The 21,710-nt window shown below is 49.7% G+C and overlaps 6 protein-coding genes across 6 annotated transcripts; 2 read left to right on the top strand and 4 right to left on the bottom strand.

Annotated features, from left to right (window-relative positions):
- Window positions 1–16: 16 nt before the first annotated feature.
- On the bottom strand, window positions 17–2,021 carry LOC131209845 (protein C12orf4 homolog). Its single transcript, XM_058202989.1, has 3 exons — window positions 1,971–2,021; window positions 380–1,886; window positions 17–313 (listed from the first exon to the last, which is right to left on the bottom strand). Exons 2-3 carry the CDS (start codon window positions 1,754–1,756, stop codon window positions 104–106), a joined length of 1,587 nt encoding a protein of 528 aa, XP_058058972.1. The 5' UTR covers window positions 1,757–1,886; window positions 1,971–2,021; the 3' UTR covers window positions 17–103.
- A 76-nt stretch (window positions 2,022–2,097) lies between these two features.
- Window positions 2,098–4,735, top strand: LOC131212701 (aspartate aminotransferase, cytoplasmic). Its single transcript, XM_058206670.1, has 4 exons — window positions 2,098–2,367; window positions 2,746–3,405; window positions 3,475–3,783; window positions 3,874–4,735. The coding sequence occupies exons 1-4, from the start codon at window positions 2,259–2,261 to the stop codon at window positions 4,008–4,010; spliced, it is 1,215 nt and encodes a 404-aa protein (XP_058062653.1). The 5' UTR covers window positions 2,098–2,258; the 3' UTR covers window positions 4,011–4,735.
- A 168-nt stretch (window positions 4,736–4,903) lies between these two features.
- LOC131208973 (probable Rho GTPase-activating protein CG5521) lies at window positions 4,904–16,231 on the bottom strand. The gene is made up of 8 exons (XM_058201924.1): window positions 16,126–16,231; window positions 14,983–15,093; window positions 14,609–14,626; window positions 13,328–14,174; window positions 9,247–13,273; window positions 8,062–9,158; window positions 7,771–7,988; window positions 4,904–7,259 (listed from the first exon to the last, which is right to left on the bottom strand). The coding sequence occupies exons 1-8, from the start codon at window positions 16,229–16,231 to the stop codon at window positions 6,967–6,969; spliced, it is 6,717 nt and encodes a 2,238-aa protein (XP_058057907.1). The 3' UTR covers window positions 4,904–6,966.
- A 718-nt stretch (window positions 16,232–16,949) lies between these two features.
- Window positions 16,950–18,008, bottom strand: LOC131212054 (uncharacterized). Its single transcript, XM_058205778.1, has 4 exons — window positions 17,886–18,008; window positions 17,561–17,766; window positions 17,404–17,500; window positions 16,950–17,292 (listed from the first exon to the last, which is right to left on the bottom strand). The coding sequence occupies exons 2-4, from the start codon at window positions 17,741–17,743 to the stop codon at window positions 16,979–16,981; spliced, it is 594 nt and encodes a 197-aa protein (XP_058061761.1). The 5' UTR covers window positions 17,744–17,766; window positions 17,886–18,008; the 3' UTR covers window positions 16,950–16,978.
- A 187-nt stretch (window positions 18,009–18,195) lies between these two features.
- On the top strand, window positions 18,196–20,457 carry LOC131212053 (uncharacterized). Its single transcript, XM_058205777.1, has 3 exons — window positions 18,196–18,768; window positions 19,313–19,409; window positions 19,475–20,457. Exons 1-3 carry the CDS (start codon window positions 18,607–18,609, stop codon window positions 19,870–19,872), a joined length of 657 nt encoding a protein of 218 aa, XP_058061760.1. The 5' UTR covers window positions 18,196–18,606; the 3' UTR covers window positions 19,873–20,457.
- On the bottom strand, window positions 20,010–21,574 carry LOC131207545 (dimethyladenosine transferase 2, mitochondrial). Its single transcript, XM_058200163.1, has 3 exons — window positions 20,828–21,574; window positions 20,452–20,771; window positions 20,010–20,385 (listed from the first exon to the last, which is right to left on the bottom strand). The coding sequence occupies exons 1-3, from the start codon at window positions 21,572–21,574 to the stop codon at window positions 20,010–20,012; spliced, it is 1,443 nt and encodes a 480-aa protein (XP_058056146.1).
- Between the last annotated feature and the right edge of the window lie 136 nt (window positions 21,575–21,710).

A 21,710-nucleotide genomic window follows, 5' to 3' on the forward strand; every position in this document is an offset into this window, starting at 1 on the left:
TCTGTTAAGTAGCTGTTCAAACTTGATTACACGATTTTTATTTATAATGACGATCACTTGAAACAACGCCTTTTGGTGCACTAATATAGTATTATCGCTTTCGTTATTGGAGTACTTTCGGGTTGGCTACGCGAAACACGTGTGGAACCATGTCGGCAAGAGTGCGAAACAGTTCCTCGGACATATTGTGGGGCAAAAGCAACTGCAGCGTGTTCAGTTCTGCCCCGCCCCAGCTGGCCGATTCAATCATGAACCCTTTGGCGCACTTAAACACCAATTCCGCCCTCCGAATGCACCAACTCACCGTCATATCCTGCAACGGAAGGGATTAGATGTAAGGCCTTAGCCTTTCGATTTCTTTTCCGCTTCGTAAACTTACCTCGGACATCTCGTGGCGCAGTAGCGCCGGTATGGTGAGGGTGGTAATATCGTGGCGGCTTGAGATTTTCAGTATATTCCTCAAACCCAGTATCACCGGATGCCGCGAGTTGATTTCGCTCGGGCTTTGGAATGTTTCGTCCGAGATAAGATGAAAGATGACGTGCGAGTGCGACAGGTTCGAGTGCCGCGTGATGAAAGCATCACCCGGTTTCACCGTCACCACGTTGCGATCTGGACGCCGGCCGGCAGCGGCCAGTGATTGTGCGCCGCTTACCTCCTCGGTCGATCCGTGCTGGAGATTTCGCAGATCCTCCTGAATACGTTCGATCTGGCGATCGATCTGATCGAAGTGAAATTCGGTCGACATGTTGGCGTTGCGCCGAATTTCTCGGTCCGGACTAATGGTTCCGGATGGCGTGAGTACCACGATTCCGCAAAGTGAGCTAGAATACAACCCGAGAGCCACATTCGGACCCCCGAAAGAGTTGTCGCCATAGAGTGGGCTGCAAAGATCGGACACGCGAGTGCTGAGGATGCGAATGTTGTGCATATGCTTCAACTGCGATCCGAGATGGATGGTGAAGCTTTCCTCCATCGACGGTGCTTGTGTCGAAATCATCGACCAACGATTGCCGATCTGCGTGGGGCTTTCCGACTCCCCGAGGAAGCTTTCGTCCACGTGCTGTATCACCCAGTTGCGGTGCTCGTGTTTTTGATGTCCGCGCGTCGACTCGAGCTCCGATTCGCACTGCTTGCGAATCATATTCTGCATGCCGTACTGCTTCGCCAGCATGTGATTAATGTTTTCCGGCGTGATCGAAATGTCCAGCAGCTTGAGCTTCGATTCGATCTCCTCCTGGTGCAGCGTGTTCATCGTGCAGATCTGCTGGGTCATCTGCGTGCTCAGACTCGCGATTGTCCGAGCGTATTCTCGTTCCTTCCCTAAGATCTCTGGCAGTAGCGACGAGTGTACCAACTGGTGGTAGCTTTGGGCAAAAATTTCCTCATCCGACGGACCAATCCGATCGGCGTACTCGAGCACTTCCTCGCGGTACAACTTTTCTATATCCAGTGCCAGCGTACCCACATCGGGACTTCCGGTGGTGCGGAATTTCTCTAGCAGCAGCTCATCCCGCTCATCGTAGAAGGCTTGATTTTCACGCTCGACGAACTGTTGCAGCACTTCAAGCAAATTGCGATCCGCCTTCAGAAACTTCATTATCGGATCCATCCGGTTGGCTATGATCTGATGGCTAAGCTCGGTCACACTGCCTTTGTACGGTATTTCAATGGCGTACACCAGCTTGCCCTGCTTGCCGTCCACATTTTCATACTCATAGCAAAAGTCCACTATTTTGCTCGGTTCCAGCTCCATTTCCGTCGGTGGTAATTCAACACGCCTACTGTGTTTACATTTTGTGTCCCCTTTTTCGCCAGATTGACGTTTGCTTATCAACGCCAGCAGGGTTGCTTCGGAGGGTATTGCAACCAACGAACTGCGAAATCTTTAAACGAAGAGTGAATAAAGTAAAAATGAGAAGAATCTTTTAACGGCGCACCTTTGCATTTTCGTTGCACGTATTCTTTACAAATTTAGTTTTCATCTTAATTGTTTGTTCCGAAGTTCCCCTTCCTTGCCAGTTCCAACACGTACGCAGTTTTGGCTTTTTTTACTGTCCGCGGTTTCGCGTGGTCCGTTGCGTTGTGTTGTGTTGTGTTACACAACGGAACGCTGAAGCGAAATAGATAATTACGAGCCAACGGTATTCGTATCGCAGTATCAATATTATTCGCGTATTCGCAGCTCAAGTATCGCAGTTCGTCAGCTCTGTGTTCTTCGTGGTTTAGTGTTTTCTTGTGTTTGCTTGGTACCCAGAATGAGCATTTTTGCGAATGTCGAAATTGGTCCGCCGGTGGAGGTGTTCGCTCTCAACAAGGCTTGCAATGAGGACCCCAACCCGAGTAAGGTTAACCTTGGCGTTGGAGGTAAGCGATGGGTTTTTACATTGACCACATTATTGAAGCCGGCTCATCAGAAGGTCCTTAGGTGAAGCCCAGAATACCCCCCCATTGTTCAAGGTCAACCAAGGTTGCTCTATATGGCTCCGTAATAGTATCGTTGATGTGCGAAATGGACAAACAGGCAGCAAAAAAGCCATTTTTATCACATCGTAACAATTGCTTACGCAAATGGATGACGCGGTTGCACTGAGCGATGAGCAGGGAAGGTTGCTGGGGGCAACCGAATATCGCCCACCGTATGCCAATCAAAGCAATCTTGCGTGACTTGATCTTCGTTATCTGCGTTGTCCGGTGCAAATTGATGGTTGTTTCCAATAATACCGAAAATACGTGCACTTGCAGCGTACCGTACGAACGAGGGTAAACCATGGATTCTCCCGGTGGTCAAGAAGGCCGAGGCGGCTATCGTGGCGGATGGTTCGCTGAACCACGAGTATCTACCGGTGCTCGGTATGGACAGTGTAACGAATGCGGCCTCAACACTGCTCCTCGGTGACGATAGTGAAGCTCTCCAGAGCAAGCGGGCGTTTGGCGTGCAGTGCCTGTCGGGGACAGGCGCTTTGCGTATTGGTGCCGAGTTTCTGGCCCGTATACTGAATCGCACCACGTTCTACTACTCCGAGCCGACCTGGGAAAACCATCACAAGGTGTTCACGTACGCCGGATTCAGCGAAGCGCGGACGTACCGCTATTGGCACCAGGAGAAGCGCGGCATCGATTTTGAGGGCATGCTGGAAGACTTAGGAAATGCTCCCGAGGGGGCGGTCATTATTCTTCACGCCTGTGCCCACAACCCGACCGGTAACGATCCGACCGAAGCGCAATGGAAGCTGATTGCCGACATGTGCGAGCGGCGCAAGTTGTTCCCGTTCTTCGACTCCGCTTACCAGGGCTTTGCCAGCGGTGATCCGAACAAGGATGCGTTTGCGGTGCGCTACTTCGTTAGTCGCGGTTTCGAAATGTTCTGCTCGCAAAGCTTCGCCAAGAACTTTGGTCTTTACAGTAAGCAGGGGACTATGGTGTAAACGGCCACGGGCTATCATTGCTGATTTATCTACCCCCACTTCACAGACGAACGAATCGGTAATCTGACCATCGTCCAGAAGGACGCCAATACCAGTGCCGCGGTTGCTTCGCAGATTACGCTACTAGTGCGTGGCATGTACTCCAACCCACCGGCCTTCGGTAGTCGCATCGTGAGCCGCGTGTTGAACGATAAAGAGTTGCGCGCGGAGTGGATGGAGTGCATCAAGACGATGAGCTCGCGTATCATTAAGATGCGCAAAGCACTCTACGACGAACTTATGGCTCTGAAAACTCCCGGGACCTGGGAGCACATCACCCAGCAGATTGGAATGTTTTCCTACACCGGTTTGAACGGTACGTGGATGCTTTTTTTAAATAATTGAAACAATTCAGAAACTTCATACAAGCAACCTTCGTACACTAACGGTCATTTCTATCTGACAGAAAAACAAGTGCAAATCCTAATCAAGGAGTTTAGCATCTATCTGCTGAAAACGGGACGGATCAGTATGTGCGGACTGAACGAGAATAACGTATCGTATGTTGCCAGAGCTATCCATGCCGCCGTGACGAGGGAATAGTGTGCTGTGGACATTATGCACCGTACGACGGGAAACAGCTAGCAGCGAAAATGAATCGGGGGATGCCAATGCCGACCATTATCACAATCTAATTGCAATCTCCATCTCAGGGGTTGTTTTATGAAGCTGCCAGCGTATGTTATTCTCCACGAAACAGCGTGTTTCAGTTATGCATTTTTCTCCTCAATTGGTAGTTGCTTACAAGCAAGCGAATGGTTAAACAAAAATAATAATGCAATGCATTTAAAAGCTTCACAAACTGGACGAAAGCGGAACAGAGAGCAATAACTAGTAGCCGAACGAAAGGGCGTCGTAAGAAACATGGATGATAAATGCAGAAACACAGTACAATACAAACTATACAACAGCAATTGAAAAACATACGGGTTTACCAAACATCACTGAACACGTTTTGCCTTTCTGGTGTTTGGCTCTTTGGTAACGTAGTAAACGATGAATCAAGCGTAGCCAAGCGTATGTCTCAAATTATTATGTGGCACTTCTCGCCCAAACGCTTGATAGCGTGTACCGCCACTCCACGAACAGAACAGATTAAACTCCATGTATTAGAAGAGCATTTTTATACGACGATCAATGTTCAGCCACGTGCAAAACATGATTACGTAAATAAAGTTTATAACTCATTCACATTGTCACGACACATTAGTGTTATTCTTACCGTGTGTTCTCTTTATGAGTGTATTCCTATTTTTTGCCGTTAACGTAGTATCAGTTTTACAGGAAAAGTGTTTTCGTCAAAGATATTCGGGAGTTTAAAATAAAGCTACTTTTCCAACACTCACCGATTGGTTCATTTGGTTTTCAGTTTTATTTTATCTTTAATTTTGGTTTTATTGTTGCATGTACTTGTACGGTTTAACTGCAAGGTTCCTTTACGTGCAATCCCTTCGCTCGTTCGTGATGTTTATTGTAGTGTAATGTTTGTCTTTTGTTTTCATTTCGCAATTGTAACTGCGCGGCAAAGAGAATACCACCGAAGAAGACTTAACTAGGCTATAGGCGTATGTGTGTTTCCATCTTCGTATTTATAGTTAGCAGTTAGCAGATCAATGCGTATTTTGTAAACGTTTCGCATCTCCATGCTAATATGCACAATGCTGCTGCAGAAATGGTTGCAATGCTATAAAGAGAAGTTTGTAAATGGAGCAAAAAGTTGTAGGCTATCAACGCTGCTGCAGAAATATATCTATAGTGGTATTGCAAAATTTAACATTTTATCACCGCACACAACAAACTCACATAAAGCGCCGTTAGTCTGCTGTTGGTTTTGCTTTTCTGCTTTTTGTGTCTAGCAACATACTGTAAAATTGTTTGTTTAACCCACAATGCACTAGTGGTTGCCTTTCTATGTCGCCTGGAATGAACATGATGTGCGGTGAAAACATTTCTCGAAAAAATCAACCACAAAACGATCCTCTCTTTCGACTGCTCCGACCAACAATTACCATCCTTTTCCCGAAGACGTTCCGCAGCCCATCTAAGTCCCATCTAAGCTGCGCCGTGTGTGATGTGAGTTTTGTCTAAAAATGTTTACGTAAAAAAGATTTTGCCATATTTTTGGGACACCAGCTTTTTGGTTCCAATGCAATTCCTATCATAACTACAATATTGCTGCTCTGTTTGCAAAGATCATCGTCCAGCATCGAATCATGCAAGGAGAGTTTCTCCAAGTTGCTTGGTGTTTTTGCCGGACGCGTCTACTATCACCTATCAGCGCGCGAACCTCCCGCCGGTGGGACGGAACCTATATAGCCCGACGACAACGCACGAGGCGAAGGAAAAGTTGCCCTTCAAGATTGATGAAGATCGATGAAATGCAGTGAAACGCAAATCGCAGAAAATGGTCGGGAGTTTTTAAATAAAGCAATACATAAGCCATACATTTTCTTGCTCGGGACAGTCTTTGTTGAATTTTATGAAAGGTGCATCGTTACATGCTAAGGAGTTACTCAAGCGATTGATTTTCTTTCCACTAACCTATCATCTACGCTCGTGCCGCGCGTGCGATGGTAATAATGACAAATAAATTCAAGGTAATGCGCGTGTTAAACAAACGTAGACCACAAAAAAGTAGTAACAGTCAAGTAATCGAAAAAAATAATAATATTGTAAATATTAAAAAGTAGTAACAAAAATACTTGTACCCGCCTGCGATTTGGGGTACTAATGGACGCCATGTTGTGTGATGATTACACCATCGTTTCGATGAGAGTTCTTCACATCTCGTTCTCAACCTTCCAACTGTAATGTTCTCACTACCCTTCCTTGCATCTTACCACATTTTTCACAACGAATGCGTTTCGATTGCTTATATGCCATTCTGTTCGAGACTTCTTCTTTGATCCTGTCGCCTTCCTGCTTTGTTAATAGTGTTAATAAATAAATATATAAACGTCTGTTGTATATAATAAACGTTTCTCCGGCCGATAACTCGCTACTCTGTCTCTCCGTCCCTTCCAGGAGCCAATCATTCATAAACTACCTACAGAGTGGTGACGTTAAAGCTAAAAAGTTTGTTATCCACAAAAAAGGGCTCTTTTCCGACGACGCGGCTCTACCTTCGCTCTTACGAATGCATTGTAGAAGTGCTTCGGATTTGTTTGATAGAATATTAATGCGTGGGAAAGAACGAGAAAAAAAAACATTAGTGCAGGCGGAGACTTCTACACAACCCCTCGGTTCTGTCGTCATCTCATTTGCCACAAAAGCATGCGGTTATTCTGGCCACCACCGTAAGACCGTATCGTTGGCCAATGAGCGGTGCTGGAATGATGGAGGGAAGCAACTTATCGCACGCTTCGTCCTTACTGCAACCGCTGCTGGTCATGATAGCGCTAACAGTGGTGGTATTGTTTGTGGTGTTTAACGTTTGCGACGGTTGACGGTGCTGTGGCATCGACAATCCGATAGTGGTAGCCCGAAGCTACCACCAATCTCATTTGATTTTACGCCCCGGAAGAGTTGGGCTTTCTGGTGGCGTTCCGCTGGTGTTATGACCTGCTCCGCCGACTGTGACCGCGGACGAGGTATGAGAACCTACGAAAGCATGCGTGACCGTGTGGTTTCCTGGAACGGTACCAACATGCTGTGATTTCGTTTTTGGTGCCGCCTTGAAGGGATGCAGTTTGCGCAACGGCCTAGGGGATGGTTGATCAAGCGATACCGAGGCCAGGGTTTGCTGCGTTACTTCCCGTGCCGTAGCTACCATTTCCGGATGGTGTATCCATGCTGAACGGAAGAGAGAAGAGAAAAGTTAACCATTCCGTTTCAACGTGTTCGACGGTGATTACATCATATTGAGATCCGCAGATGTTTCATGCTCGGATAAAATTTTTAGAATACAACTAGTGGCAAAGATAAAGTGAACGTTGTTAAAAACCCTTCTATTAATTATTAAATTAACTAAACATTCCTGATATTTGTCAGAAAGCAACAAAAAACATTGTACATGGTACATACGTCTACCAACTGTGTAAGTTGTGACCTTATATTACATTAGAAAAATTATAAAACCAAAACCCAAACACAATGATCAATTTAGTGTGCATTAAAGATTATGGTGAATAGTACAATTCAATCATTAACTGAACGATTTTAGATCCCGATTCACGGCTATTGTTCCGAATCCAATATTCATGAATCACTTTAAAAGACGTATGATGGCACAAGAATGAGTTACTTGGAAAAACAAAGAAAAGAAGAAGTCAACACGAAGAAGCTTGCCGTAAACAATGCTCACTTTTGGAAGGACCTCGGCTGTGGTGATCGATAAGAGCCGCTGCCAGCGGAGCCGAAGCATTCGTGCCGGAAGTCAATGGTCCCCCGCTCCCAGCACCAACACCTACCGTACTGTGAGGCGCAATCGGGCTGAAAACGCGCGCGGTGAAGTCTTCGAATGTGGTATTTTCTCGGTGCCGTTGCGCCACCGTCTCCAGGGATCTGTTGCGCTCTTCGTAACTAGCGAAAGAAAGGGGGACATTCAATATTTCATTTCTTCCCCATGGGATCACGAGCATCAGGTGGCACTTACTACTGCTGATAAAGTGACAACGAGCTACGCTTGGCACGACTCGCATTGATGGCCGAAGCACGTACCAGACTTGCGAGGCATGCGCCACCAACCACCATTTCATCGGACAGTGGGCCAAACCACGGCACGTCGGCCTTCTTATTGACCGTCACGCGAAACAGACCACTCTTTAGCGGATAGATCACGATCAGTACGTCACAGAACTCGGTCGGTAGAATATCACGCCGGTAGTCGCGGTTGTGCTCACTCCAGACGATGTGTACTTCGTCGTTACCAAGGTGGCGCGTTTTGTTCAGTATCGCCTCGGGAGTATCGGTCGGCATTCGGGTTGCTACATGATAGATAACTTCCAGGAATGGTGTCGCATAATAGGGTGCCGTCTGGCCGCAACCCTGGCGCGGCAACCCACCGAGAAACCCGTGATGCGATTCCAGTTCCACCTCCCAACCGAGCGCCGACACAAACATTTCGTAAGTACTGCTGCCACAGGCGTTGCGCAGAATACTGTGCTTGTCTTCCTGTCCGTTCGCAACGTAGATCACAGCCATTTTGTGCGTTTCGCGGCACTTTTGATTATCGAGATTGCGCAGCTCGCGCAGCAACTTGTCGGTACGCTGGAGTAGGTGGGTCCGCTTGCGCCTTTCCCAGCCAGCCAAACCGAGCTGGTTGAATAGAATGCGACCGAGCTGGAATGGTGGTTTTGTTGTCGTTGAAGCATCGCTCCCTTGCAACGTTCCTTTGACCAGCGTTCCATTGCCCACTGCGAAACCTTGTTGGGCAGGAGATTCTTCGGTGTACGAATGGCAGTGAGCGCCAGACATGGGGTAACTTCCGTAGCCACTTGTACCGCCAAAACTATTGGTGCTAGTCGCCGTCGAGACCGCGGGAAAAGATGCGCCCAGTGCCATCATTCCCGGAGGTTCACTCATAGAATGCTGTCTTGCAACGGCTTCTGCTTCGATCGTACGCTGATTCAGGATAATCGAAATGGTCTGCGCTTCCAGTGCGGCTCCAAGGGGGCTAGGGCCCGCCGTGTTCAAAGGAATTTCCGTGCAATCCAAACATTCTGGACTCGTGTACCCAATGTATTGCAGTAGCTGATAAAAGCAATCAATCAAACATAATTAATAAAACGGCCCATTACAAACATTACAGTTGTGCCATTTGTGTTGTTCCAATACTCACATCATCTAACTGATCCAAATCAGGGGCCAGATCCTTCGCTACCGGCAGCTGATGTACCGGTCGATGGCGTAGGGTATGTCGCGGACCATGAGTCATCGGGAGTCCGATTGCCGTAGACATGAGCGGATCGATCGAGGCACTACCACTAGCAAAGTGTCTAGCCGCTCCAACCGGACTCTGGCCACCTCCGGCACTAATCGGATGGGCATAGTGCCGTGAAACGGCTGCCGCTGTGTGGAATGTGTTGCGATCGGTACCTTCACCACTCGTTGTCGGCGTCACCTTCCGTTCACCTTGTTCCCCGATTGTGGTGCCCGGCGGTAGCGTAATTGGTGGTTCTTTGTATAGTATCGAAGCATCCCAACAAGCCTTCCCGTTAAGGTCACGTAGTAACAGCCGCACTTGGCGGTTGGCGGTGAGTAGTCCAGCCGTAGCACCCCCTCCCGGTAGTCTTAGCGACGGAAGTTCGATGAAACTGGCCACTAGCTCGGGGCTTAGCATCAGCAGCTGCATATTTGGGGAAGCGAGCACATGCGAAGCACCGAGCTCCATCGAATCGATTCCACGTGTACCAGCAATTGAGTTCTCGCGCTGAAGAAGCGTTCCCCCACCAGTAACGACAACTGCGGTCGATCCCGTTGCTGCAGCACCATTAGCAACACTGGTAGTCGGTTGATGCAGCAGCAGATCGTCCTGCTCGTCTACCAGTGAGCTAAGCCTCGTCGCACCGATGCCCATCGGAAAATGACCCAGATTGGTGATCAGATGCATGGCGACGGTTTTGGCGCACAGTCTGATGGCCGTTTGACCGTTGGCGACCGTTTCCGCCGTCTGGTGGCTACCCGACTCGCCAAAGCTTCCGCCAGACCCACTTTCACGCACATCGTCCACCGCAATGCTCATGTCGAAGTCTTCGTCAGTAGTGAACAGCTTGATGCGCTCCCCGTTCTGCAGCCCCGTCGCTATTTTGTACAGTATCCGAAACACGGTCAGTATAAGCGGCTCGCCCGAGTCATGGTGCTTCGGTTGCTGTAGGGTGCTGACGGAAAATGACATACACAGCTCACCGAGCGTCAGGAGCAGTGATGTGAGCACCGTTTTGTCCGCCTCGCGCGGATGCGGCACGTTGTGAATGTCAAGAGAGAGGCAGGCCGTGTCGATGATCAGTTGCGGCAACCGGTCAATCTGCTCAATTTTGCGTCCCTGCTCGGCGCACAGTTTCAACGTTTCCGACGCCAGTCGGGCAATCGTGTGATGCTTGAACTGTAGTGCCTGCAGAATCACCTGAAAGGCTTCCCGTATGCGTGGATTGATGGTCGTGTGCGATCGCGGTTGATCACTCGAATGATGCGGCACCTTTTGAGCAAACTTGTGACCATCGTCGGGCTGTGTCGGGGCGGGATTGGTGAGATTCTGCAGAATCCATTGGCCGAGGGAGGCGATCGCAATGCACCGCGCTTTGGCCGTCGGTTCACGTCGAGCACAGCGTAGAACCACATTCAACACGTGCTCCTGCAGGTCGGGACATTCCATTAGGTCGATGTGTGGTTCGGACGGTTGTAGAACGGGCCCGGGAAGAGATGTGCGCGGGAAACATAGCAACGAGCCCAACAACCCGGCCACATGCGCCCGCGGTGCATGAGGTCCAGTTTCAGACGAGGTTAGCACAACGGTAGCCGCGTGCACGAGATCCAGCAGCAGCAGTGTGTGGCCCGGAAGCAGTAAGCTCAAAAATCGTGGCCCTCCGAGATAGCGAAGAGCCGTGTAGGCCATCGCTCGATCCTCTCCAGTGAGCGCTTGGTGTAGTGCGTGGTAGAACAGGGGCAACTGATCATTGCCCAGGCTAGCTCCACTCTGTACGATCGTACAGAGCAACTGCATCGCGTACAACTTTCCCTGTGCATACTGCGCATCGAGTGCTAGCGCTCCGTAACACCACGGGGCTACTAGGGCAATGGGAGGTACAAGATTACCGGTCCCTGGTAGCGGCATGGACACCGAAGCTCCTCCCTCGATCGCAATGCCCTGATTCATACGAATTTTGATTAAACTTTCGGTCATGCTGACCAGGTACTGGTAGACCTGGGCGTGCAGCTTTGGGTTGAGAATTTTGTTCACATCTCCCAGCGCACCGAGCATTCGGCGCCACATGACCGCAGCCACATCTGGTAGCCATCCGCGAGCTGAACCACCGGCCAGTATTGAACGACGATCAGCCGAAGTCGATCCGCCCCCTCCCATCGAGGTGGATGATCCTCCAAACGATTGTGGATCGTCCTGCGTGTCAATGCTGGAGCTGTCCGCCGTGAGGGCGTCTGCAAGCTGCATCGGAGAGTCCTTGATCGAACCACTCTCGATCCCACTGGAAGCGGTCGGTGATGGGCTACGCGAACCACCAGCACCACCACCAGCACCTCCGGGACCATCGCCAACCCCGCGATAGCCACTGGCCGTACCGTCATGCTTTTGTGATCCGTCATCACCTGGCCCCGGTCGCACGGAGTCCAACGATACCGCCCGACGTCCGATGCCTCCACCAGCACCTGCTGACGTAAGCGAAGTATCGTGACATTCTGAGAAGGAAGCCATCTCCATGTTTTCACTGCTGATGCTCAGGAATGTGGACGTGTTGGATAGCATACGGACAAAGGAATGATCAGCGGCAACTGACGGCTGGTGCTGCTGTTGTTGGTCTCGTGCTGCACCTCCATTTCTCAGCCGTCTCCGGGCACGGCTCTTTCGGAAGGGTGCCGCCAGCAATAGGCTTCCCTCGCTATAGCTTCGGTTCAGGGACGGTGTTCCTGGAATACTTCTTCCACCCGGCACGCGTGCAACGGTATGTGCGTGATCGTCGTATTTGCTCACAATCCGATTACTCGCTGCTGATGAATCGCCCATCCGCCCCGTGGCCCCACCAGTTCCGTTCGTTAGATCCGAGTGAGGCGTGTTGCTTGAGGACACTTGCCCTGCAATGGCATGTGCGTCGATTGCACGCCCGTCGCCAATAATCATTTGCGTTGTCGATACTGTTGAGCCAGTTCCACCTCCTCCTCCGCCCACCCAACTGGAAGGTGTTCCACGCTTCCGTTTGCCTTTCTGTTCCGCCAACCGATCGAGTGGAAGGTCGGAAAGATTGATGTTGTACACTTGGCGCGCAAGGACGCGCGTCAAAGTTTGCATTGTTTTGTCCCACTCAACGATCAGTTCCTCGCGGTGTGTCAGCGAAGAGAGCACCTTCAGGAAGCGATCCCACAGCCCAGGATTGACGGGCACGTTCGTGTGCGCCCGAATCCACGTAACGATGAGCGTCTGAAAGATGGGTTGCGCCAGCCGACCACCGAGGTTGTTGCGTTTGGCGTTCGGGGGCGAGTTTTGCAGGATGACGGCAGTCACCTGAAGCAGGACGAGCAGTAGCTGCTCCCAGGTTTTCGCTTCCATACGGGTTTTCATCACCATCGTACGGTAAATGTTGAGAACGCGCTTGCAAATATCCGTCTGCTCGTCAAGCGGCGTTGCAAACCCATCCCCGGTCGTCTTCGACTGGAAGTGCATATTCAGGTGTGCCGTGCTGACCATGAAAACGTTCACCGCGTTCGTCACAAACACTTGCAGCACATTCTGCAAACCCGCCCGGATGGAGCTACCGGCTGCGGTGTCTTTTCCGGGCATCATCGCGCCAAGGTACGAGTCGGTACGCAGTCTTTGACTTCCCGGGCGACCCCCGGTCGGTATCGCCGGAATTCCGCCAGGTTGTGTCGAGGGAAACGTCCCGTCTCCGGCCGCGACAGCCATAGACTCTAGTTCCGGTTCGAGAAGAAAGGGTGGCGGCGGTATACTGCTCATCCAGTCACGGTACACCGAGATCGCGATGCGCATCGCTTCGATCTGCGATTTCGAAGTGAAGGCCATCAGAAATGCCTGGCGGTAGATTTCGTGGACAAAGTTTACGGTTTCCCGACTGGAGTAGAGCACATCGCGTACCAGCTGCGTCTGGGTGTAGCCTAGGTGGCGTAGGTTAGACACAAGGCTTGTGGCGTGGTCACTGGGCACGGTGCTACCACCCAACGCGGAAGCAACGGACATTCCTGTGGCGGCTGCCGATGCTCCTCCACCCACCCCGGCCGGTTCGTCGTCGATCGACAGGACCTGTTCGAGTTTGCTGCTGACATGTCGTTCGTGAGTGTACTTGGCAATCCAGATGACCAGAACCACCACGCACGAGCTCATGACTTCTTCGCGCTTCGAAACATTCCGCACGACCGGCAAATCGAGTTTCGGTTCGTAGACGGAGGTGCTGTAGTCGAACGAGGGACAGAACACCGGCAGATACTGCTCGCGGAACTTTGTCAACAAAAAGTTGAACGTGCGAATGTGGCGATGCGGGCTGTTGTCACGCCACTTCAAACATCCGCACGATTGCACCATGCAGTCGAGCAGGATCTCGAGCCCATCTCGTGGGTCCGGGGCCGCCGTTCGTTCACTCGAGCTTGGCGGAATAAGTGGTTGAATTTCTGGTGACTTTACCGGATGCGTTGCGGTCGTATCGTGAAACACGGAGCCACCTAGTTCACCCTTGAGGTTGGGATGGTTCAGCATATCCGTGGCGATAAAATCGCTGTCGCCCGGTATCAAACCGATCACCTCCCGTCCTTTGCCACGCTGCGGCACACTCAGCCCAGGTACCAGCTCCGTGAACATACCGTGCACGAAGGGCGGCGCATTGTCTCCCAGTGCCTGGTACCAGAGCAGAAAGTATTTTACACCTTCGCGGCGCAACTTGACACTGTTGCCGTAGTGCAGCAGCTTGGCCAGTATGCGGCCGAGCGAGTGGCACTGCCATCGTCTCTGGACCAGTTCCGGCAGGAGGCAGAGAATTTTACTCAGAAGCCAAAGGGAGCCATCCAGTTCTTCGCGGTGCGTTTTGTGTACTGCGGGAATGAAAGAGAGCACAGAATGAAGTGGTTTGACAGGATTGGTATTATATGGCCGCATCACGGTAGAAACGCGGGGGTGCAAAACAGCAAAACTGCCGGACGAAAACAACGAGCGTTATTGTTAAAAAGAGGAAGTTGCTAAATAAAACAGAAAGCAACACAACACAATATTAAGTCAGATAAATACTTCTGCGCAGCATAGAATATTAGTTAACAAGAAATGGAACAAAAGAAAGAAACCTATTTTATGGAAGATAAAACCATGCGCATGAAAATAGTATCAAAGCAGTGTCAACAACAGTGTGTTTCTGTTTAGAGAAGTATTGGAGAATAGCGATCAAGCGATCAGTCTCAGTGTAGGCAAAAAGCAGAAGCAAACCAATCGAGAAGCGACCGTCACCGATCGCTTCGATTCATCCACGACTTACCGAGATGAAACGATAACTCTGATAGGAGGGCGCGATATGTGATTCCGCAAGGATCAGTCCCCGCGCAGTTTAATTTTGTCCCAAAGTCGTATAGTTGGTTGAGGTGGTAGAAAGTGTTTAACGTAAGCAAAAGTGGGAACAGTGATGATACATTGACACATTTATTAGTTTGAAGTGCACAATAGAAGATACAAATCGAGCACACCACGATCAACATCGATGCTAGAAGGCACCCAGTGCAACCGAGGCCAACGATCAGTCGAACGCTTAATTTCGACAGTTATATTATGTGGGCGCAACACGTGGGTGGCTACCAATTAGGGACCACGCTGGAATGTTTGGACCGCAGTCAAACATTCAGCATTGTTACTTACCACGCTGCTTCAGATTAGCTTCCGCCTGGACGAAGGTGTCGTAGAGAATGTAGTAGACATGGCTGTAGTTGGCTTCGAACAAATTTTTCGCTTCATCGCTGTCCACGTGCTCTGTGGGCAAGAAAAGAAGCCAACGCAGGCGAATGAGGAACGGAATGTGCAGAAAGATAGTTTCACCAAACTTCGATTCGGTTCGCGTTGAATACTAAATGGACCCCACATCCCCACTTCGTGTTGATCGTTCACACGACGCACAGATGGCCGCGACTACCAGACTGGCTCTATATTGGGTTATTTTTCAAAGGGCGTCATCAAACGCGAAGCTCGTTTGGATGGCGAGACACGTGAAACCATGCCAAAAAAGAGATCGTTCCACGGATGCGACATTATGTATTTTCCCATCATCATGCATTGCCGAATGCTTGGATGGCGAAGAGCGTAGGCCATGAACTTGTGAAACAACAAATGAATTGTTTACAGTTCTTGCGGTTCGCTCTCGCGCTTTCCATACGCGCTCGCACACGTTGTTCGTCCGCGAAGGTTCACTTGGCCAGCCCAAAAACACAGGTACACACACGCATACACATCGCGGGTCTGCTTCTCGCGGGGCCGTTGTTCACCATCAGCGAGCGCGAAGTGAACTTTTGTTGCGCCAGACACGCATACAAAAGCGGTGGGCGCGAGTGCAGCTCCCCTCGTTTCCCGCGACCATTTCTAAACCGTGTTTTGCTCGCTGTTGCGCTACGTACACACCACAAACATCCAGGTCTAATTGTTTGGCAACGTGTGCGTCGACTGGTATGTGCTCCGGAACGGGATAGCGCTGCCTGGTGTGGATTGGCTGGCGAACAGCGGGCTGGCGCCCGTCGTGGCACAGAGTTGGCGGAGGTGAGAAAAGGCTGCCAACATACAACGCGTGCAGGTGTGATTCAACGAATCGCATTCTCCTCCGTAACCCTTCCGCAGCGCGTATGAACGCGCGAGTACACTGAATATGCAAATATCACACAATATCGCATCACCAAGCTAACGCCAACTGGTGGACGGAAATCGATCCTACCGATTTTCACTGACCCCGTCGTTCCAGCAGCGAGCCATTTTTTGCCTTTTCAGTGGCCCCCTTCCCCCAAAAACGCAGCTTACCAAGTATCGTTTTCAGATGGCGTAAACGGGCAGCGGAATCTTTTTTGCTGTCCTGAATTTTTAGGGTCGACTTTTTCAGATCGATATTCGTTTTCTTCGTGAACATGTTGCCGCGGTCCGAAAGCTGCCGTTCCGGAAGGAGCTACTTCGCACAGCAAATGCGGCCGAGACGGACGCGAGGGGAACGACGGATTAGCACATCCACTTTCGGTCGGTGCCAGAGGGGGCGCTCCGTCGACTGCTAGTGGCACGGTAGAGAAAACAAAAACAAATCCTCCATGGTGGCGGAGGGCAGACGGACAACCCCTTTTGGGCCAGCAGCTACACGTCTGCACGCTCGCACCGTACTCGCACCTAAAACATTTCACACTAGATTTCGCGTTCACACTCGTCTGCCAAGCTCCAGTTTTGAGTTGTTCAATCTTTTTTACACTAATCGCGCTGCGTGCCGTCCGTGAGTCTTCCGCGTAGCCTACTCCGCAACTCGGTCAGTGAATGACGTTTTGTGCGAGTTTCTCTTTGCAAACTGAGCTACACCCAGCTCCAGCACTGCTCAAAGGGTTACAGACGGTGGTTTAATACTGCAACTTGTAAAACCATCTGTCGTTTGTCAGTTGTTCGTAAGTGACGGAAATGGTATCCCGTCGTGTCGTTGACATAATTTTCAACATTGCAATGGAGCAACTGACAGCAGTTACAAATTCAGCAATTTTGAGTTAGTTGTTTACAAACGAAGTGTTGTGTTGTTCGAAAACGACGTTAGTTTGCTCCGAAAGCAGTTTCAAAAGCATATGAATTTTGTAGAACATTACCCGGTGTTTGGGCTGGTTGAAGTTACACAATTATATACACTTTATTGTCTTGCTTGGTCATGGTTAGTAATCATAGTCTGATTTAAGCGTACATCAGAAATATTAACACACTCTAGTTGATGAGTTTTCTCGTTAATTCCGACGACCAGCTTTATGCCGGCTATTTGGCAGATTTTGTGCTCCTGGTTAAGTATGACGCACATGTTCTGGAACCTAACCTGTCCGTCCGGACAGGGGTTTGGTATGCAGGTCGGGTATTTGCCGTTTGGCTCCAAGTACATAATTTTTCCCGCTTCACAGCTTCCCTGTGTGTACAGTTGGTAGCATCTGTGGGATTTTGGGTGATAAATGTAGGCTGCAGAAGGACGAAAACAATATCAAAAACAACCAATAGAATTCGTTGTACCGTGCGCAGTAATGTTTCTGATACAGAAACCATTATCGTCAGAAGGCTCGGCTTACTTACTCGGCTTGCAGTCGCAGACCCAGTCGTTGTTGTGATCACCCGGGTATAAAATTTCATCTTCTGCACATCCACCGGGAATGAAGATTGGAGTGCGATTCTGGAAAGCGAAGAGTCTCATGAACGGACGACACGGTCAACTAATCACGCAACTACGTACCCGAGCGTTCTGTTTTGATTCTATGGCCGACTGTTCGGCGGGGTAGGCAAATATGTCGGTTACGTTACCCTGCACGTTCCCTCGAACTGTGTGGTCAGCGGGCAGCGACACGACGTTGATGATAAGAAGCCCCCAAAAAGCGATGATGGCAGTAAGCGCCCAAATATGTCCGTCCGTTGCCATTGCTGATTCTCGAAGCGATTTGCCTGAAGGGTGAATATGATGTTTACGCCCTATTCAACAGAGACCTTCGAGAGTGCGAGGGAAAGTTGCAATCGACACGATCCACCGTACACCGGCGCCAACAGAAACCCACTCAACGTACACAGTTTCAGCAATCCTTTCTCGGCAGGTTTCAGCAGAACACTGAAGCTACGAGCTGTTGTAAAAGTGGTTCGGTGACGACGAGAGGCGCGAACACGCGAAGCTGCGCAGCATCTAGCGGTACCCGAATGTTGCTGATTTGAACGAACCTGCTACAGATTACCGGACGGTGGCGAGAAAGAGAAGAACGCCATCGTGGAGCAGCATTCGAGTGAATAGGTGTGTGATCCGGTCGCCGCGAGAAATACGGGTTTCCTATCTCTACGGCACGATGCTCTGGGGGAAAACCCCGCCAGCGATGCAATTTCTAGTGTCCGAAGCATAGAACGGATCGACCGGGGTCAAGTTAGCGAGGAATTTCTTCCTGTCCGACGACCTTCAAGGCACGGGCGACTCGGAGCCCCTCCGGGAGGACAGATCCTTTTCTCATGTACGTCATGAACGCCGAAGATCAATGTACCTCCTGAACTAGTTTTTGCTCCTGTGTTAAACCGGCTTCGTTAAAGAATACACTTATCACGCTCTGTGTATCAAGGAACCAAATTTTTATGATCCGCAAAGGCCTTAGTGTAGGAAAAAATATTACGACTTCAAGCTGGAAGGAAAAAATAAGCACGAAAACGCGTTTCAACGTGATCGTGAGAGATTGTGGATCGTGCCGCCGCCGCCGCCGATGATTGACCACCGCGGAACCGGTCGTCAGTCGCAATCTGAACGGAGATATGGCAGGAAGGACAATGATGATGCTCTCAGGCTTTGCTATATGTGCGGTAATCGTTGGAGTGGTAGTGGGACAACTTCCGAATGTGGACCGCGTCCTCGGCGATGAAATCTTTGGCTATCCGGTCGACGAGGCAATCAGTCCGCAGCTGCAAAATGCACGCGTAAGTAACGGTAGCTTCGAAAATCCCCTCTGCTGGAAAAACCATCCAACCCAACGGCGATGGATTTGTGTCGGGGAAAAGAAGGTTAAAATGTTATCAGTTCGTCGTATGATTAGCCTATTGGTTGTAATAGTGTTCAACTTAACTGGAAGAAAAACGAACAATCGCAACATTTAGTGACATCAATGCATGATCAACACGCATTTCGCTTGCGCTTGAAAAGTAGTATGATGGAATCCTCTAATTCGTTCGCTAATAAACCGGAAACCGGTATTGCTAGTTGTTCATGCAGACTACGTCTGAACATCATCATTCCGATGGCCTTGGCTTTCAAGTGTGTTCGCTCTGACAGACAGTGCCCCCGAAGATGGCTTAAAGATTTTATGAATAGGTCAACCCCTTTTGTATAAATAATAAACGAATAGAATGATGTTGGTCAATGCTTCGTAGAGCATTTGTTTCGCGATCTGCATACTTGGAAATGCAAGTCATGAATTTGTCGATGGCACCGTTCATTTACATACTATTGACCTATTTTCTACAGAACCGTACACCTATATTTGTGCCGCATAAGTGTGCAGAAAACGAAATTCTCTATCCAGGCGACCACAACAATGATTGGGTCTGCGATTGTCGACCAGGTATGTATTTCTCGCACTTTCGACGGTTTACGTGGTCAACGTTTGCCATTTACTTCTTTCCGCAGGGCACGTGTACTATCCAAAGGAAAATAAATGTTACTCCCTGTTTACGAAGGGATTTTGTCAGCAGGGCGAGTACGTCGATGTTATGCGGCCATCGTTGATTGTGGGTTGTACCAAAAATGTCTGCACCGGCCGAAACATGGTACCATATAATGGCCAATGCGTGGAGCTGTACCGTCACAATAAAATCTGTCCGTTGGTCGGACGCACCTATTGGGTGATTGGTGTCAACGCAACTACACTGCAGCTAGATTGCGTAAAGAGTCTGCCAAATGAGGTGACTACGTTGCAGAACCGGAACCAGGATGAGGATACGGCTGCTTCGGTCGAATCAATACTGTTTGAGGGAGCGAACCGCTGCTCCAATGGAACACGTACTAGGTACGAAGGATTATGCTAGCAGAACTTTGTCTACTCAAAAATTACAACGGAGGTATTGCGAGTTTCGGTATTTGCTTATGACCCAACTTAGAAGAAGTAAAAAAACATTATCAACAAACAAACATAGATTACTTTAAGACTGCAGCTGAGCCATTATTATTGTACATTTTTAGCCTTCTTCGAACGGACATTGCTAATGTTTGTAGAACCGTCGCTCGGTCCGTCGATGGATTCCTCATCGTCAGGAGCGCGACGTGATATTCGTTGTTTCAGTTTTTGACCCCCAACCGCCTGTATGAAGGGTGACTGGTGAAACTCGGGCCAGTTGATGAACTCATTGAACAGGGTTAACACCTGAGCGGGTGTCAGCTCGCCAAACTCGGTGTAGATAGTCATCTTGTCCAAGAAGTCATTAGCTACGAGCGGAACGGACTTAAGCAGCTGGCTTGGTAGAGGGCTTGGTGGAACTTTTCCTACCGTAGCGTAGTTAGCGTTCATTATCAAACGACTACCGCAATGAGGTATCCAGTGTCTGAAAAACAAATTAATCCAACTATATATGCGTTTCTGTTACACTAGTAATCGAACATGAACTCACTCTAACGTGGGGATGACACGATTTTTTCTGCTAACATAATGTTGCATCACGAACGATGCGAAAAGCGTAAGGTTGTCCGGCTGTATATACTCGAAAAGATCCTTGCGCGGCACGATCTTCACCAGATACCATTCGTCCGCGCCGTCGTCGATTAGCTTTCGGTGCAGGGTGCGTATCTTTTTGGGGTTGGTGTTGTTGAACCAGGGCACAAAGTGTTTCCGAGGAATTGTACCGAGAAATTCGTGATCGAAGTACAGCTGAAAAACAATCGTACCCCCACGATACAGCTTGTAGCCGGCTTCGGTGGTTGATGCGATGTGCTGTGGAAAATGTACGTAAGTAACGGTCCGTGAGAAGCTTCTCGCGCTGAACTTACCGAGAAAAGGAGAGGGGACATCAAAAGAATCATCTCGTAGCGACCGAGGGAATAAAATTCATTCTGCTGCGTTATGGAGTTCATCAGGTAGCGAAGATACTTTACCGATCCAACGATCGAGAATAGGCGAAAGCTAACTTCGTCTTGCCACTTTCGCTGTGGTAGACCAGTGAGCAAGTTGGCGACGCGTTGACCACCGTCGAAGCTGTCCATATATTCCATTCGCCACATTCCGTTAAAATCCGCCGTTCGGAGAGCGTTGGATGGTACTCCGAGTTTCTTCAAGCGCACTTCGAAGCTTGGATCGGTTTCGAAGAACTGCACATTTTGTGACCGTCGCTGAAAGATCTGCTCCGTTAGCAGCCCCGGGCCGGGATTAACTTCCAGCAGTAGCCGTTCCTCGGGAAGATCGCGTGTTATGACATCGGCTATATGTCGAGCTGTCGATCGATCAGCCACGTAGAATCGTTCGGTGGTTTGATTTCCCTTTCGCAGTATAGTGGCAGGAAACAGGTCCAGAATTGGAGCATCTTTTGATTGAAAGTACTCCTGCACATCTTTCGGAACCACACAAGGCTCGTTACTGCTGCCGGTAGCAGGCACTACCGATCGAGTCTTCCGTGACCGTATCGTTTTCGGTCTCTCTGACCCGGCATCACTGGACACGGTTCGGTGCGCTGTTGCTGGCCGTTGAAACACCCGTCGACAAATGCTTTTAACAAGAACGTGCAATCTGTTACCGTTCATCACAACCTCCGCAGAAACTTTTGGTCCGGCGAGAAAGATGCCGCAGCGAAACGTAAACAAACCATACGAGGAATTCGTAAGGGTGTGTGCGTTTTCCATCCTCAGGCTTCAGGCGATGTTTCGGCGATGTTTTGGG

Source organism: Anopheles bellator, chromosome 2 (genome assembly GCF_943735745.2).
Source record: "Anopheles bellator chromosome 2, idAnoBellAS_SP24_06.2, whole genome shotgun sequence".
NCBI classification, from domain to species: domain Eukaryota; kingdom Metazoa; phylum Arthropoda; class Insecta; order Diptera; family Culicidae; genus Anopheles; species Anopheles bellator.